General features: G+C 64.8%; 2 protein-coding genes across 2 annotated transcripts; one reads left to right on the forward strand and one right to left on the reverse strand.

The window, feature by feature from the left end:
• Nucleotides 1–499: 499 nt before the first annotated feature.
• On the forward strand, nucleotides 500–12,207 carry NPR2 (natriuretic peptide receptor 2; the record flags this gene model as incomplete). The annotated part of the gene is made up of 22 exons (XM_082498069.1): nucleotides 500–1,289; nucleotides 6,202–6,401; nucleotides 6,486–6,599; nucleotides 6,880–7,015; nucleotides 7,107–7,201; nucleotides 7,293–7,425; nucleotides 7,508–7,592; nucleotides 7,705–7,825; nucleotides 8,372–8,446; nucleotides 8,610–8,687; nucleotides 8,827–8,931; nucleotides 9,189–9,260; nucleotides 9,340–9,499; nucleotides 9,581–9,736; nucleotides 9,821–9,989; nucleotides 10,101–10,247; nucleotides 10,415–10,538; nucleotides 10,671–10,739; nucleotides 10,832–11,006; nucleotides 11,093–11,191; nucleotides 11,287–11,378; nucleotides 11,547–12,207. The coding sequence occupies 22 exons, from the start codon at nucleotides 500–502 to the stop codon at nucleotides 11,607–11,609; spliced, it is 3,258 nt and encodes a 1,085-aa protein (XP_082354195.1). The 3' UTR covers nucleotides 11,610–12,207.
• A 674-nt stretch (nucleotides 12,208–12,881) lies between these two features.
• SPAG8 (sperm associated antigen 8) lies at nucleotides 12,882–14,863 on the reverse strand (the record flags this gene model as incomplete). The annotated part of the gene is made up of 5 exons (XM_082498019.1): nucleotides 14,389–14,863; nucleotides 13,557–13,602; nucleotides 13,295–13,412; nucleotides 13,099–13,161; nucleotides 12,882–13,016 (listed from the first exon to the last, which is right to left on the reverse strand). Exons 2-5 carry the CDS (start codon nucleotides 13,586–13,588, stop codon nucleotides 12,882–12,884), a joined length of 348 nt encoding a protein of 115 aa, XP_082354145.1. The 5' UTR covers nucleotides 13,589–13,602; nucleotides 14,389–14,863.
• Between the last annotated feature and the right edge of the window lie 1,291 nt (nucleotides 14,864–16,154).

The following is a 16,154-nucleotide window of genomic DNA, read 5'->3' on the forward strand; positions in this document are numbered from 1 at the left end:
TAAAAGAGGGTAGATTCAGGCTAGATAGAAGAATATTTTTACGCTGAGGGTGGTGAAACACTGGCACAGGCTTCCCAGAGCGGCAGTAGATGCCCCATCCCTGGAGCTCTGAGCAACCTGATGTAGTTGATGTCCCTGTGCGTGGCAGGGGTGTTGGGCTGGATGACCTTTAAAGGTCCCTCCCAACTCAAACCATCCTATGATTCCGTGATGCTACCAACCCCGACGCCCCCTCTCCAGCCCCTCCCGACGGGCCACCCCCAGAACCCGCGCACCCCTCCCCGGCCCCCCTCTCCGGGGACCCCTCACCCCCCTCCCCATGCCGGTGCCGCCCATCCCCGTGCAGTCCGGCCGTCCGGGCGGGGAGCGGCGGCAGAGGGCGCTGGCCGTCCCGGGGCGGTGCCGCCCGGGGGAGGGCGCAGGCAGCGGGGCGGGGGCGCGGCGGGGCGCAGGAACGGGCGGGCGGGCGGTGGCCGGGGCGGAGGAGCCAGCGCGGCCCATGGCTCCGCGGCTGCCGCTGCTGCTACTGCTGCTGCTGCTACCGGCGCTACCGGTGCCGGTGGCGGCGGCGGCGGGGGGAGGAGGAGGAGGAGGAGGAGGAGGAGGAGGAGGAGGAGGAGGGGGGGGGGTACGGCGGGCGGCGACCCCCGACGGGGCGGTCGCCAACTTGACGGTGGCGGTGGTACTGCCGGAGCGCAACGTGAGCTACGCGTGGGCTTGGCCCCGCGTGGGGCCGGCGCTGAGCCTGGCGCTGGAAGCGCTGGAGCGGGGAGAGCCGCCGCTATTGCCGCGGCCCTTCTCGGTGCGCGTCGAGTTCATGAGCTCGGAGCTGGAGGGCGCTTGCTCCGAGTACGTGGCACCGCTCAACGCCGTGGACCTGAAGCTCTACCACGACCCCGACGTCCTCTTCGGGCCGGGCTGCGTCTACCCCGCCGCTTCCGTGGGGCGCTTCGCCTCGCACTGGCGGCTGCCGCTCATCACCGGCGGGGCGGTGGCGGCCGGTTTCAGCCGCAAACGGGAGCATTACAGCACGACGGTGCGTACCGGGCCCTCGGCCCCTAAACTGGGTGCCTTCGTCTCCCACCTCCACGCCCACTTCAACTGGAGCGCCCGCGCCGTCCTCCTCTACGTGGACCGCAAGACCGACGACCGACCCTACTACTTCACCGTCGAGGGTGTCTACCAGGAGCTGCAGGACGGCAGCAACCTCACCGTGCGCCACCACATCTACTCCCCCGACGAGGGCGGCCCCGACACCGCCGTGCACTTCATCAAAGCCAACGGGCGCGGTGCGTGGGGCGGCGCGGCGTGGGGCGGGAGGGGACGGGGGGGGAGGGCGTGGGGCGACCCCGCGCGGGACAGGGCTGAGTGCTCGGGGAGGACGGGGGGTGGCGGAGGGCGGGGGGGGGGGATAAGCGGAGGGGGGTCCCCGCGGGGGAACCGCGCAGGGCTCGGGGAGGGGAGGAGGCAGAATCCTCCGTGGGGCGCAGCGAGGGGTTGAGGATGGGGTGGGATCCGTGTGGGGTGAAGTGAGGGGACAGGGGTGCAGTGGGGCACGCAGAGGGTACAGCGAGGGGTTGGGGGTGTGGTGGGACCTGTCAGGGGTGCTGTGAAGCACACATAGGGTACAACAAGGGGTGTGGGATGCAGTGGGGCCCGTCTGGGGCACGGAGAGGGGCTGCGGATGCAGTGGGGCACACGTAGGGTACAGCAAGGGGCTGAAGGTGTTGTGGGACCCATCTGGGGTGCAGCAAGGAGACAGGGACACAATGGGACCTGTGTAGGATACAGCAAGTGGCCAGGAGCACAGTGGGACCTGTATGGGGCACAGCAAGGAGCCAAGGACACAGTGGCACCCTTGTGGGACACACCAAGGGGCCAAGGACACAGTGGCACCTTTGTGGAGCACAGTGAGGGTCTGAGGACACCTTGGGGCTTGCGTAGGTGCAGTGAGGGGGCCAGGGACAGGGTGGGACCCATGTAGGGCACAGCAAGGGGCCAAGGACACAGTGGGACCCCTGTGGGGCACATCAAGGAGGGCAGTGGCACCCACGTGGGGCATGACGAGGGGCCAGCAGTGCAATGGGACCCATGTGGGGCACGGGGAAGGGTGAGCGAAGCAGCTTGTATGTTGGGCCTGGTTAGGGGTGGGTGGGCACATATGGTCACGGTGGGGCTGGGGCAGCAGGGGGACCTGCATGGGGAGGTGGATGCACATGGGATACGGCAGGATCCAGGACCCCTGGGCCTCCCCAGTGCTGGTGGCGAGCGCCAGGGCAGGGTGGGAGGTTACAGGGTCCCTCTCCCTGTCCCCCTGCCCAGTCACTCCCAGTGTGCCGGGGGAGAGCTGGGGCAGACCGTCACCTTGGTGGGATGCGTGGTGTGAGGGGCGCTGGGGGCACCCTACCCCTCTTGCCTTAGCAGGATCAGGGCATCCCCAGGGGCCAGTGGGACCCAGTCACCTCCTCAGAAGCTGCGGGTGACGGTGTGGACGTGGCCGTCTGAAGGGCAGCGCCGGCTGTGGTTACATGACCAGAGCAGCCCGGTGCTCACATGCTGAGGCAGCCATGGTGCTCACATACTGAGGCAGCCATGCCATGCTCGGGCAGAGCCCCCCAGCCTGGCAGCTGGGTTGTCTGCGCTGTGCCCGTCCCTGCTGTGCCCCGGGGACAGGGCTGGGGATGGCCTCACCCTGCTGATGGAGGGATAAATCAATCTGGTGCCTTGTGAGCGCCCCAGGAGAGCGGCTATATTGGGAGCGGGAGGAAATGGAGGGGCTTACGGAGGCAGCTGGAGAGCAAGGGCAGCCTGATGCTCTTTCATTATTGATGAGCGGGGTGTATCGATCCCGGAGCCAGCCGCTCTGCGATGCTTCTTAATGGATCCTGAGATGCTGTGTCATTAAGAAAGACATCGAGCTGGGATGAGTGGAGCCAGATGGGCCAGCAGGAGACATGGCCGAGGCTGCGTGGGACCAGGATGGGGATGTGTGGCTGGGGTGCTTTGGGGTGCTGGACGCGGTTCCCCTGGGACTGAGGCTGGTGGGGCTGAGTCCATGGGACTGGGCATCCCATGGTGGGCTGCAGGAGCTGAGCAGCTTGTGGCTGCCCCTCTCATTTGCTCGGTCAAGGGCCTGGGACAGAGGCTTCCTGGTGTGCCGTCACCAGCCGTGGGGCGTGGATCTTCACATGGGAGAGGGGCAAAGGACCATGCAAGGAAAAAAGCTAAAATCAGTGATTACTATCAATGTTTCCGGCTTGGTGCTGTAAATCACCCTGATGGGAATCAATCCCTCCTGGTGCAGGCAGGGGGTAGTGGCTGCCGGGGGAGGAGGCCAGGCGTGGGCAGAGACCTGGGGGCCCTCCGAGCCGGGATGCCCCTAGGGGAGGGTCTGCCCCCCTCTGGTCACAGCTCAGAGATCGGGACAGGGTGTGGGGCTGAATGCTTGGCCCCACCGCGATGGGTGCTCAGGGCTGCGATGCTGATGTTAGGTGCTTTCCTAACCCCTGGGGGTGTGGGGCAGGCAGTGGGGAACCTGCAAAGCTTTCCCAGGAGTGGCCATCCCTGCGTGGTATGTCGTGGAGAGGGAAACAGGAGCTTCGGCTGCAGCCACATCCATGTCTGTGCCCTGCAATGACACCACATGTCGTGGTGTCACCTTCCTCCTCCCAGGTGGTGAGGCAGGCATTTGGTAAACCTGGGAAAGACTCTTCCCTGCCCCACTGTGTGCCCCTGAAGCTGCTGATCCCCTCTCTTCGTGGCTCTAAAGAGCAGGCATGGGGGGATCTGGGTGCGTTGCCCTGTCCCGTGTGTGTGGCCGCCTCGCACTTCCCATTGCCCCCCTCACTGATGCCTGGGCGACGTGCAGGGGCCCACGTCTCTCCTGCCACTTGCAAAAGCGCTGATATAATTAGAGCTGTGGTTGAGGGAATTACCGGAGCATCTGCCTGCAAAGCCCAGGTCCCCTGCCTGGGGAGATGGCCAGGTGCTGCTGCCGGGAGGGGAGTGCATTGCCCTGCGATCCCCCTGGGCATGGGACAGCCACTTGGCTGGGGTGAGGGTCCCTGCACTGCGGTGTCCTGTGCTGGCGGGGCTGCTCCAAACTGGGATTTGCAGGGACTAGCTGCCCCAAACTAGGATTCGCCCTCACTTTAGGGTTATCTTCCATAATGCAGGGGTCAGGCAGTGTCATGCTGTCCCAGCTGCACGCTCAGGGTCCTGCCTCAGGTCCCTCCCATCCCCTGGGACTGTGTGCTCTGCCTTCTGCATCATGGGCACCACCTAAACAAGTGCCATGGGACTGTATGCACCCCAGCCTTGCAGGACCCCATTCCCCTTGTCCTTAGGGATGCTGAGGCTACATTTGGCCATTTGTGGACCCCCGGGGGGTTGCGGGGTGTGAGCAGGCAGGGGTGCTGCTGGCCGGGCAGGCGGCTGCCAGCTGGAGGCAGCTGCTAGCGTCATGGAGAGCCCCGAGCGTTGACCCTTCCCTTCTGCACGGCTCCTGCAACCTGTCCCTGGGGAGCCGTCCAGGCGCCATCGATCCCCTAGCTCGGTGGCCTTTGACCAGGCAGGCTTTTGCTGCCGCCACCTCCATGGGGGCTGGCTGCCCGGGGTGTCCCACCATCTGCCACCAGCTGTTGTTGGCTCCCCAGCCTGCGCGGTGCCGCCGGCTGCCTTTTCCTGGCGCCGGCGATGGGATGGGGAGGGTCCCAACACTGCCTCCCCATGGGGGGACCCTCAGCCTCTGTGTGCTGGGGAGATGCTGAGCTGCCCATCCTGGCTGAGAAATTTGGTGACAGCACATTTCTGGGTACGGGACTAGCTAAGTGGGGAAGCAGAAAGTGTTTATTTGAGGTATTGCAGCACTCGGAGGGAAAACATTTCTGCCCCTAAAACGCGCTTTTGCTCATGCACAGCCCAAGGTGCTGTGGTTTCCCTCTCCCCCATGCCCAGGAGCAGCTCTCCCGTGTTGCTGTGGGTTTCCCGTGCCCAGGGTGGCGGCACTGGGTTTCTTCTCCCACCCATGGGTTCCCTCGCTGCCCCAGCGAGCCACCCTCTGCCACTCCTGCTGCCTGCGTGGCGGGGTGCCTGCCGGCAGCAGGGACCCCATCCTGGGGAGTGGGGACCCCATCCCATGGCGTGGAGCCTCCTTGCTGTCCCCAGCAGCTCCAGCTCCAGCCGGGGCTCCGGGCCCCACGCAGAAGGGCTGCGCGCTGGGGCCAGTGCCCGAGCGTGACATTCCTCCACTGCCGCCGACTCCTCCGTTGCTCAATCCCGGGTTCCCAGCCAGGCTGGCTGGAGCGGGGGCCCTGGTTTTCCGGGGGGAGGGAGGAGGCAGTGTCAGGATCCTCAGCAAGGGCGAGGAGGGCCCCTGCTCGGGGGGGTTTCGGACACTCTCGGGCGCCCGTCCCCACAGCCCATGGTGCCCCGTGCCGGCCCCATGCTGCCCCCATGCAGCACCCGGGTGGGCATCCCACCGGGGCTGGACCAGCTGCTGGCAGCGGGTGGGGGCACACGGGGCATCCGGACGGGTCCCGGGCACCCCCTTGCTGCATGGGTCACACCAGCGAGATGCTCTGTTTCCAATTAGCGCCGGCGGCGGCCGCCGAAGGTGCTGGAATCCGGGAACCTGCGCATTCCTGCCGCATGGCCGGCTGGCCGCGAACCCAAACATGGGTTTGTTCGTTCCCCAGGGGCCTCCGGCGTACGGCCCCGACGCCTCTCCCATCCCTCCCGGTCTCCTGGCTGGGGCTGGCGGGGAGCAGCCGGGGAGCTGATGCCGGGAGCGGCATCCTCTGGGTGGCTTTTGCTGGAGCAGGGTGTGCAGGGGTCTGTGTGTGGGGTGTCTGCCTCATATTTTGGAGCAAGGGTTCCCCTGTTCTCTCATATTTGGAGCAAGGATTCCCCTGTTCTCTTTTACCCCTTCAGCCCGAGGCGGCTGATGGGGCAAGAGTGGGTCAGGGCCAGCAAGGGCGATGGGGCTGAGCGGGGTCTGTGGCCATGGGGCACGTGGCATGAGAAGACGATGAGACAGGCGCTGCCCCAGCCGCCTGCTCCATCGTCCCCGCAGTCACCAAGCATGCCCCCGGGGTTGCTGCACCCCATCGCCCCAAGGGAAAGCATCCCACCCCACGCCTGAGCGGGGTGCCCTGAGGCGGGGCGGTATCATCCCACTGACACCCCACGTCTCGCTGGCAGTGGTGTACCTCTGTGGGCCGCCGGAGATGCTGCGGCAGATCATGCAGCTGGCGCAGCGGGAGAACCTCACCAACGGTGACTACGTCTTCTTCTACCTGGACGTCTTTGGGGAGAGCCTGCGGGGCGACTCTGCCCGCGACCCCTTCAAGCCCTGGCAGCAGAGCCCGGGCCAGGACTCGGGGCTGCGTGAGGCTTTTCAGGTGAGCTGTGCCCACCTGCCTGGGGACGGGGACCTCCCCAGCCTGGCCCCAGTGTGTGAAGCGGAGTGCCGTGCTTGGTTGCAGATGGTGCTGGTGATCACCTACTACGAGCCCCAAAACCCCGAGTACCAGCATTTCCAAACCCAGCTCATCCTGCGAGCTAAGCAGAAATTTGGAGTGCAGCTCAACTACTCCCTGGTGAGTGAGTCCCCCTGCACTATGGGGTGGTGGGGACCCTCCCCGTGGGGCTGTGGCACCTCACCAGGGTGCAGAGGGTGGGACATGGCTACTGGCAATGCCAGAGGGGCCATCCCTGGTGGCAACAGCCATGGGCAGTGCCATCCCCGCAGGGTGGGTGCATGGCCCTGATGTGGGGCAATGGGGCCATGAGTGGGTGTGTGGCTCCACTGTGGGGGTCTTGTGGCCGGGGTACCCCTGCGCGCGTGGCTGCAGGTGCACTGAGGTCCCCCCCCGGCAGATGAACCTGGTGGCGGGGTGTTTCTATGATGGGATGCTGCTGTATGCCATGGTGCTGAACGAGACCCTGCGGGAGGGCGGCTCCAAGAAAAATGCCACCCACATCATTGAGAAGATGCGGGACCGCAAGTTCCAGGGTAAGGATAGGGTGGGGGCGGCTGGGATGGGGGTGCCGCAGGGGTGGTGGGATCCGGTCCCCATCCCACCTGGGTCTCTCTTCTCCCACAGGGGTGACGGGACTGGTGAGCATGGACAGCAACAACGACCGGGACACCGACTTCAACCTATGGGCCATGGGTGACCCTGAGAGCGGGCAGTACGAGGTGGGGGCCGGCACCGGGATCCTGCCGGCATCCGGGGATGGGGGATGGGATGCTGCGGGCTGGGGGGGGGCCTCAGCTCTCTCTGCCATAGGTGGTGGGACACTACTCAGGTGTGGAGAAGCAGATCCACTGGCTGGGACGACCCATCCCCTGGGTGAAAGGGGCCCCCCCCTTGGACAACCCACCCTGCGTCTTTGATGTGGATGATCCCTCCTGCGATAAAAGTGGGTGTACCGGGTCCCCACATCCCTCGGTTCCCATACCGCTGGCCAGCCAGGCCATGCTGACACCCCCTCCTGCCTCCAGCCCCCCTCTCCATGCTGGCCATCGTGGCTTTGGGCACCGGCCTCACCTTCGTCATGTTTGGCATCTCCAGCTTCCTCATCTTCAGGTCAGTCGGGGCTGGGGGAGCCTCTGCTTGGGCACCAAGCACCCCTCAGCCTGATGAGGGGCACGGCAGGGCCGGGGGGTATGGGGGACTGACCTCAGTGTGGCCCCCCCAGGAAGCTGATGCTGGAGAAGGAGCTTGCCAGCATGCTGTGGAGGATCCGCTGGGACGAGCTGCAATTCGGGAGCCCCGAGCGGTACCACAAGGCAGCGGGCAGCCGGCTCACCCTGTCCCTGGTGAGAGCTGCCAGCCCTGGGTCACCACCCTCCTCCTGCCCCCCTGCCCCTGCGACTCCCTCCATGCATGGCACTCCTCCTTTGTTGAGCCCCTGCACAGCCCTCAGTCCCCTACAGACCCACAGACCCATTGCATCTGTCCCCTACACAACCCTCCCTCCCTATGTAGCTCTCCAACCCCTATGGAGCCACACTTTTTCTATCCCTTGCATGACCCAGCATCCCCTGCAGACCCATGCTTGATCCACCCCCAACATAGCCCCGAATCATCTACAGAGCACCATATCTCATCAAGCCACTACATGGTCCTCCATCTTCTACACAGCCACACCTTATCCATCCCTTACACCCCCTACATGCCCTGCAGCACACCATACCTCACTTTATAGGCTTCACCCTCCCTACAGAGCATGCAGACCTGCTGCTGACCCTTCAGAACTTGTCCTGCACCATCCCCTGTACACACACCCTGGGGTGTCGCTGCCCTGCTCCATTGGTGCCTGGATGCTCTGGGGTCCCTATCCCTAACCCCCTCCTTCCCCGCAGCGTGGCTCCAGCTATGGCTCCCTGATGACCACACACGGCAAGTACCAGATCTTCGCCAACACCGGCCACTTCAAGGTCAGTGCTGCAGGTGGGGAGTTGAGTCCTCTCCCTAAACCCCCCAGCCCTGTTGGGGTGCTCGCCCTTGGCTGCACCCCTGCCTCGCAGGACGCTGTCACCTTCCTCCCCTCCCCAAATCTGCCCAGTGGGCGCTGACCTCTTCTCCCTCCTTGGCAACCAGGGCAACGTGGTGGCCATCAAGCACATCAACAAGAAGCGCATTGAGCTTACACGGCAGGTGCTCTTCGAGCTGAAACATGTAGGTTTGGGGTCTGAGCTGGGGTGGGCACCCTGCCTGGGGGTGCAAGGGCCGGTCATGGCAGTGGAGGGGGCTGGTGGGAGCAGCAACACATCTCCCCCTGACCTCAGAGTCATCTGGGCTCTGCTTCCACCTCCAGATGCGGGACATTCAGTTCAACCACCTGACCCGCTTCATTGGGGCGTGCATCGACCCCCCCAACATCTGCATTGTCACTGAGTACTGCCCGCGGGGCAGCCTGCAGGTAGGCGGGCTTGGGGGCACCAGGGGTGACACTTAGACACACCAGGTGACCCGGCTGGGATGGGTGTTGAGGACAGGGCTGTAGCTGCTGGTGGCCAACAAGACTCACAACAGAGCTACCCAACCAGGCGTCAGAGGCCAGTGGAGGGGAGGGGGTGGGTGCCATACAGCCTCCCGCAGCTGGGTGCTTGGTGAGGTTGGTGCCAGTGTCACTGTCACCCGGGTGCTTGGTTGGGTTCACTCAATGTGCTGCCCCAGGATGTCCTGGAGAATGAGAGCATCAACCTGGACTGGATGTTTCGCTACTCCCTCATCAACGACATCGTCAAGGTACCCAAACAGGGTCATGAAGGGCTGGGGGGTGGGTGTGCCTGAGGGATGCCAGCTTCACCACGTCCGTCTTTCTCAGGGGATGGCCTTCCTGCACAACAGCATCATCGGCCACCACGGCAGCCTCAAGTCATCCAACTGCGTGGTAGACAGCCGCTTTGTGCTGAAGATCACTGACTACGGGCTGGCCAGCTTCCGTTCGCCCTGCGATGGCGAGGACACACATGCCCTCTATGCCAGTGAGTGCCCACCGCTGGGAACCGGGGGACCAGGGGGATGGAGTGGCTATGCCTCACCACCCCATGGCAATGTCCCACCAGAGAAGCTATGGACAGCCCCAGAGCTGCTGCAGAAGGGGCGCCTGCCCACCCCAGGCATGCAGAAAGCTGATGTCTACAGCTTCGGCATCATTGTGCAGGAGGTCGCCCTGCGCAACGGTCCCTTCTACATTGAGGGCATGGACCTGAGCCCCAAAGGTGAGGGGGGCAGAGAGGGAGGTATGGGGTGGTCCCATCCCTGCTGGGGAGGTCCGATGCTCACTGTTGGCCACCCCCTGGCAGAGATTGTGCAGAAGGTGCGTAACAGCCAGAAACCCTTCTTCCGCCCCTCGATCGACATCGGGGTGCACAGCGAGGAGCTGGCAGTGCTGATGGAGCGCTGCTGGGCACAGGAGCCGGCTGAGCGCCCCGACTTCAGCCAGATCAAGATCTTCATCCGTAGATTCAACAAGTGGGTGGCTGGCGAGTGAGGAAGGTGGCCCTGAAGGGAGCAGGGACAGCCATGGGGGTGGTGGTTGGGGGACACCTCTTCCCGCGATGCCAGCTGCCTGCACCCCGGCAGGGAGGGCAGCACCAGCATCCTGGACAACCTGCTGTCACGCATGGAGCAGTACGCCAACAACCTGGAGAAGCTGGTGGAGGAGCGGACACAAGCCTACCTGGAGGAGAAGCGCAAGGCGGAGAACCTCCTCTACCAGATTCTGCCCCAGTGAGAGGGGGAGAGACGGGAGCATGTGGGTCTGGGGGTTGGCATGGGGTCAAGCCATGCAAGCATGGGGTCCGTTGCTGGCTCTCCATGCTGATGCAGGGCAAGGGACACAAAGGAGAGAATAGGTTTGGGGTGGGAGCCCACCACCATCCCCCTGTCCTCACCAGCTCTGTGGCGGAGCAGCTGAAGCGCGGGGAGACAGTGCGAGCCGAGGCTTTTGACAGCGTCACCATCTACTTCAGCGACATTGTGGGCTTCACTGCCCTCTCAGCAGAGAGCACCCCCATGCAGGTAAGAGCAGGGTTTGAGGTGCAGATCCCCTGTGGTGCTGGTGTAGGAGTGTGTTACAGCACTGCAGTGCCATCCCTGGGGCTGGGGGGACATGTCTGCTCCCAGCCCCACACGCACCCTTGCTACACCCAGGTTGTGACGCTGCTGAACGATCTCTACACTTGCTTTGATGCCATCATCGATAACTTTGACGTCTACAAGGTGTGTGATGGGGGGGCGAGCATGCGCAGCCCCCCAAAGTGAGGCGGGCAGCCAGGAGCCCGTTGGTGTACCTGCTTCCCCTGACGCTGCAGGTGGAGACCATCGGGGATGCCTACATGGTGGTGTCAGGGCTGCCGGTGCGCAACGGGAAGCTGCATGCCCGTGAGATCGCCCGCATGGCCCTGGCCCTGCTCGAGGCCGTCAAAACCTTCAAGATCCGGCACCGGCCCAACGACCAGCTCCGCCTGCGCATCGGCATACACACCGGTGAGCCACTGCACCGGCCGCCGCTGCAGCTAGAGGATGGTTGCCTGCCCACCCTGCAGCAGCCCCAGGCATCTCTGTACCTGCAGGTCCTGTGTGCGCTGGAGTCGTGGGTCTGAAGATGCCGCGGTACTGCCTGTTTGGGGACACGGTGAACACCGCATCCCGCATGGAGTCCAACGGCCAGGGTGAGCCATGGGGCTGGCAGCTGGGGTCCGGTGCCATGGGTCGTGCCCCACTACCGAACCCAGCCATGTTCCTTTTGCCCCTCTGTGCCACCCAGCCCTGAAGATCCACGTCTCATCCACCACAAAGGAAGTGCTGGATGAGTTTGGCTGCTTCGACCTGGAGCTGCGTGGGGATGTGGAGATGAAGGTGAGGTCATCAGGACGCTGGTGGGGTGCCAGTCCTTCCTGCACAGGGGCATGCAATGTGTGGGTGGGTTGGGGATGGCACCCTTTGTCCCCCTCAGTGCTGGGGACAGCCCCTAAGGAGCAGCACTGGGGGTGGGGAGGGTCTCACTGCCCCCCCTCCACTCCCCAGGGTAAGGGGAAGATGCGGACGTACTGGCTGCTGGGTGAAAGGAAAGACCCCAAAGTCATCTGAGCAGTGGTGGAGCCCCTAGAACTGATGGGGCCGCCAACACCTCCTGGTGCCTGGACACCCGGGATGCACCGGCACCCCTCCATCACCACAGCCCACCACCACCACCACAGCCCACCTGCTTCAGCAGGGCTCGGGCATGGCGGGGGGGTTCAGTGGCCATGGCATCACCTGCCACCCCTCCATTGGCACCAGCAAAGCCCACCTCCACCTGCAGCTTCTGCTGGAGGGGGGAAACCAGCCCTGATCCAGCCTGGGGGGGACCCCATATCCCCCCACCCTCTGGGGTCCTGCCTCCCCTGCCCTCTCCCCTGCGGCTCAGCTGGCTCTGAGCCGCTCCCGGGGCCTGGCTGCCCCGCAGGGCACTTTGCCGTCTCTTTTCAGTACCTGGCCCCCACTATAAGTTGTGCCTATGTCACCCCCTCCCCAGGGCAGGGAAACGGGGGCTCCTGCTGGGACTGACCCCTTGGCCAGGGCAGGCTTCAATGCCGCGGCTCCCTCCCCTCCCCTGTATATAACCCCACTGGGTCATGTAAATACCCCCACTCCCCCAGGTGTAAATATAGGAGTCGCTGCAAACTATTTTGTTTGAAATACAAACTTCCCCCAAAAAATCCCTCTGTCCCCTGACCTTTGCTTTGCTCTGGTCCGGAGCACCAAGTGGGGTGAGGGGCTGGAGGGAGGGAAACCCCAACATCGAGTTCCACCTGGGCTGGGGACAGCTGCCTGGAGCATCCCAAAGCATTGTACCCCGGCGGTCCGGCTGTGGAGTGGGGGGGGTGTGTGGTGTCTGGGCATGGGGAGCCGGTGCAGGGCGGCTGCAGCAGCAGCTGGCGAGGGCTTGGGGCGGTGCTGGAAAGGCAGGACGCTGCGGTGGGGTTTGCTTTGGCATGAGGGCTGCAGTACGTTCCTCTGAGCTCATGCTCTGGCCACGCTGCAGCCGCCTCGTACTGGAACCCACCTGTGCCAGGGGACTGGGGACAGGAACAGGGGCCGCCTGTCACCCACTGCGAGCACCGGGAGAGGGCATGTCCCAGGGGATGGGGCTGTGCCAGAGGCTCTCCCTCCATGCCCAAGGAGGGGCGCTGGGGGCCACAGCATATTTTGGGGCAGCAGTGACTTGCAGAGAGGATGGAGGGTGTCCCCATGCATGTGCTGCATGGCCCCTGCAGGGATCGGGAGGCCAAGGACATGGTGCTCCCCTTCCAAACGCCCAGCCTGAGGACAACCCTGGGGTGGCAAGGACGCTGGGACCACCTCTGCCCCCCTTGCTTTTTATTGCTTGCGGGGCCGGAGCCAGCTGCTCAGCGGGGTGCAGGGCAGGGGCTGCTCCAGGTACTCGGTGATGGGGGTGGAGAAGGCTGCATTCCTCCGAAAGGGACTGTCCCCGCTGCGGATGCTGGTGACACCCTGGAGGGGAGGGAAGCAGAGAGGTCCCTGTCAGCAGCTGAGTCCCCTGAGTGCTGGCAGGGCAGGGTGCTGGGGGGCTTACGGGCAGGCTGCGGGCTTGCTCCAGCCAGAAGCTGCAGGGTTGCTCCGTGCAGTAGTTGTGGGGCTGCAGGTGGAAGTGATGTGACAGTGATCAGAGGGGACAGCATGTCCAGGGGGAACACACAGGAGGCTTGTGGGCACCCTGGTGGCTGCCACAAGCTGGGGGGAAGGGCAGATGGACTGTCCCCTGCCTGTACCTGGGTGGTAGGCAGTGGCATGAACTGGCAGCCCCCAGCACAGTAGTCCCGATGTGTGGTGGAGACCGACTCCATGGGCATCATCTTGGGGGGACAGATCTTCTCCTGCATCTCCTTCCTGCCGGCAGAGCAGACCCCACACCTCTCAGCTCGGGGGTCTGTGTCCGTTCCCCTCCCCCCCCCCGGGCAGGTACCCGCAGCAGGGTGCCCTCCTCTGGGGCATGGCTCCAGGGGTGGGTGGCACACAGGGGTGCAGGCTTGCCTGTATTTCTGGTAGAGCATGGCCTCCAGCATGGCCTCCCGCTGCCCTGTGGGGGAGAAGGTGCCATCAGCCCCAGCAGCTAAGATCGCCTCGCTGCCTTTTTGGGGGGCACACAGCTTGTTTGGGGCAGGGAGGGGTTCAACCTCACCTCGCCCCAGCAGCAGGGCCCTGTGTGGTGGGCGGTAGGTGTCCTTTGTGGTGGTGCTGTTGGTGGGCCAGGAGAGGAGCTGGTGGACCAGCAGCCCATGGTGGCCATGCCGGTGGGTGAAGCCCTCGTTGCCCGGCTCCTGCCCTGGCACGGTGTCCAGGTGGTTCGTGGCTCTCTGGGGATGGACAGTGGGGGCTGTGGGAAGGGGGCAGGAGCCCACCCTGTGGTGTCCCATGACCACTCCCAGCTTTTAGGCTTTTGATAGTCCCATGGGGCTCTGGGCTTGGTTGGGAGGTGGGGTCCCTAGGCTGTGGCATCACTTGGCGCATGGCTCAGCCTGGCTCACCCAAGCAGGTGTCCCCACATAGCTGTGATGAGTTGCAACACCTGGCTCCCACCACCCCAGCAGCAAAGGCCCCACTCTCCTCCCAGAGCCTCACCATCAGTCCCCACGCATCTGCCTGTTCCTTTTGTGCTATTGAATTTCATCCCCTTTCCATCCCGCTGGGCTCAAGGTCATCCAGGGAGCTCCAGCTCCACCAAGGGCAGCTATCTATAGAGTGGGCTGCCCAGGAGTGGGGGGCTTCAAAGGATCAGCATGTGGGATGTTGTGGGGTCGGTTTTGAGGGGCATTTTCCCCTGTTCCATCCCCGCATCCTCCCTGAGATGGTGGTGGTGACTTACCTCCTCCTGCCAGTTGTGGATCAAGCAGGTCCCCCGAGGCACCAACTGGTGGGGCTGCTCTGCTGGCGTCTGCAGGGGGGAAGGCCCCACTGGCACCGCCATGGAGGGCACCTCACCAGGGCAAGTCCCCAACTTTTCAGGGCAGGATGGCAGCTTGACCCCGCAGGGATCTTTCCCAGCTTCGTTGGGTGGCACCACGCTGGGCATGGCTGGCAGGGCCTCGGCAGGCAGCTCGGCTGTGGCTGACAGTGTCTCCTGGGGCACCTCATCCATGGCTGGCATCTCCTGGGGCATCTTGGTTGTGGCCATCAGTGTCTCCCTCTGGCATGGGGGCTTCTCTGTGGGCACCTCAGGCAGGAGGACGTCACTCTGGACCCTGACCACACATGATGGCCTCTCCCCAGGGCACATAGGAGGCACGTGGCCCGTCAGAGCGACACTGCAGATGGGGACAGTCTCTGAGGAAAGGCGGTGGGGCTCATCCTTCACCCCCCCCCCCCCCTTGCCACCATGTTCCCAGCCCCCACCAGCGTGGGCAGGGCTCTGAGGCTGGGGACCCCGGGTGCCTCGTGGTGTCACCCCCACTTCAGGGTGGGGGACAAGGGACTCCTCTCCCTTTGGGGTGGTGGAAGCAGTGCCTGCTGCTAGGTCTGTGCTCCGGAGGGGTCCCCCCTCCATAACTCTCTCCCTTCTCCTCCCCCCCGCAATATCCCTCCCTCACTGTCCCATCTCAGGCTCTGTCCCCCCAACGCTCCCACCACCACTGTACCCTCCTACCGTGGCTCTGCACCCCCCAGCACCCTCTGCCTGGGCTCTGCCCCCCACCTCCTCCCCAGCTGCCACCCTCCCCAGGCCGTGCCCCTGACGCCCCCATCTTCTAATGCCCCCCGTCCCCATAATGCTCTCCAGGCCCTGCCCCCAACCCACCCAGGACCCTGCCCCTCTAAATGCCTCCCTCGGGGGTCACCCTAATGCCCTACACCCCTTAATGCTCCCACCCTCGGGGGGTCTCGGCGCCCCGCCGCCGCGCTCCCGGCTCCATGGCGCCTGCGCTCCGTCTCCATAGAGACAGTAAACACGAGCCGCGCCGCGCCGGCGGCCGCAAGCTCATGGGTGGTGCCAGGTGCGTGCGCACCTCCCATTGGCGGAGAGCCTGAAGGAGGAGGGGCCCACCCGGGGGCGGAGCCAAGGGGCAGGGTTAGAATGGCGAGGGGTAAGAGGGCGTGGCCAAGGCCAAAAGGCCCCGGCAAAGGGGCGTGGCCGGGGTAAGTGGGCGTGGCCGGGGCGGGAAGGCGCATGGCCGGGCCTGCTGTGGGGGCTGTCACCGTCCCCACGTGTCCGTGTCCTCCTGGTGCCGAGGCCCAGGGACAGAGGTGGCCCCAGAGGCTCGCGGGGTAGGCACCATACCCAGGCAGGGACAGCTCAGCCCCACTGGGGCGGCAGGAGGGGTGTACCCTGCACTGGGTGCCTGGGGACACGCTGCTCCCTGTGACTTGACCCAAGTGACACCCCTTGCTGTTGAGGTCTGGCGCCCGTCTGCCCCAGAGACCCAGGGCTGGCCCCGGGTGACAGGGCGGGACAGGGCCCCGGAGCCTCTGGCTGGGCACAGCCAGTGTCCCGCAGGCGTGGAGCAGCTCCCCTCGCCGCCAGCCCTCCCCGGGCCCCCTGGCCACCATCCCCATGGAGGCCGGGCAGAAGAAGGGCCCTTTGATAGCACACGGCGGGCTACGGCGCAAGGGCTGTTATTCCAAGCGCTCTGCGGTGTG

The sequence above is a fragment of the Vanellus vanellus genome, assembly GCF_965231255.1.
Source record: "Vanellus vanellus genome assembly, chromosome: Z".
NCBI lineage: Eukaryota > Metazoa > Chordata > Aves > Charadriiformes > Charadriidae > Vanellus > Vanellus vanellus.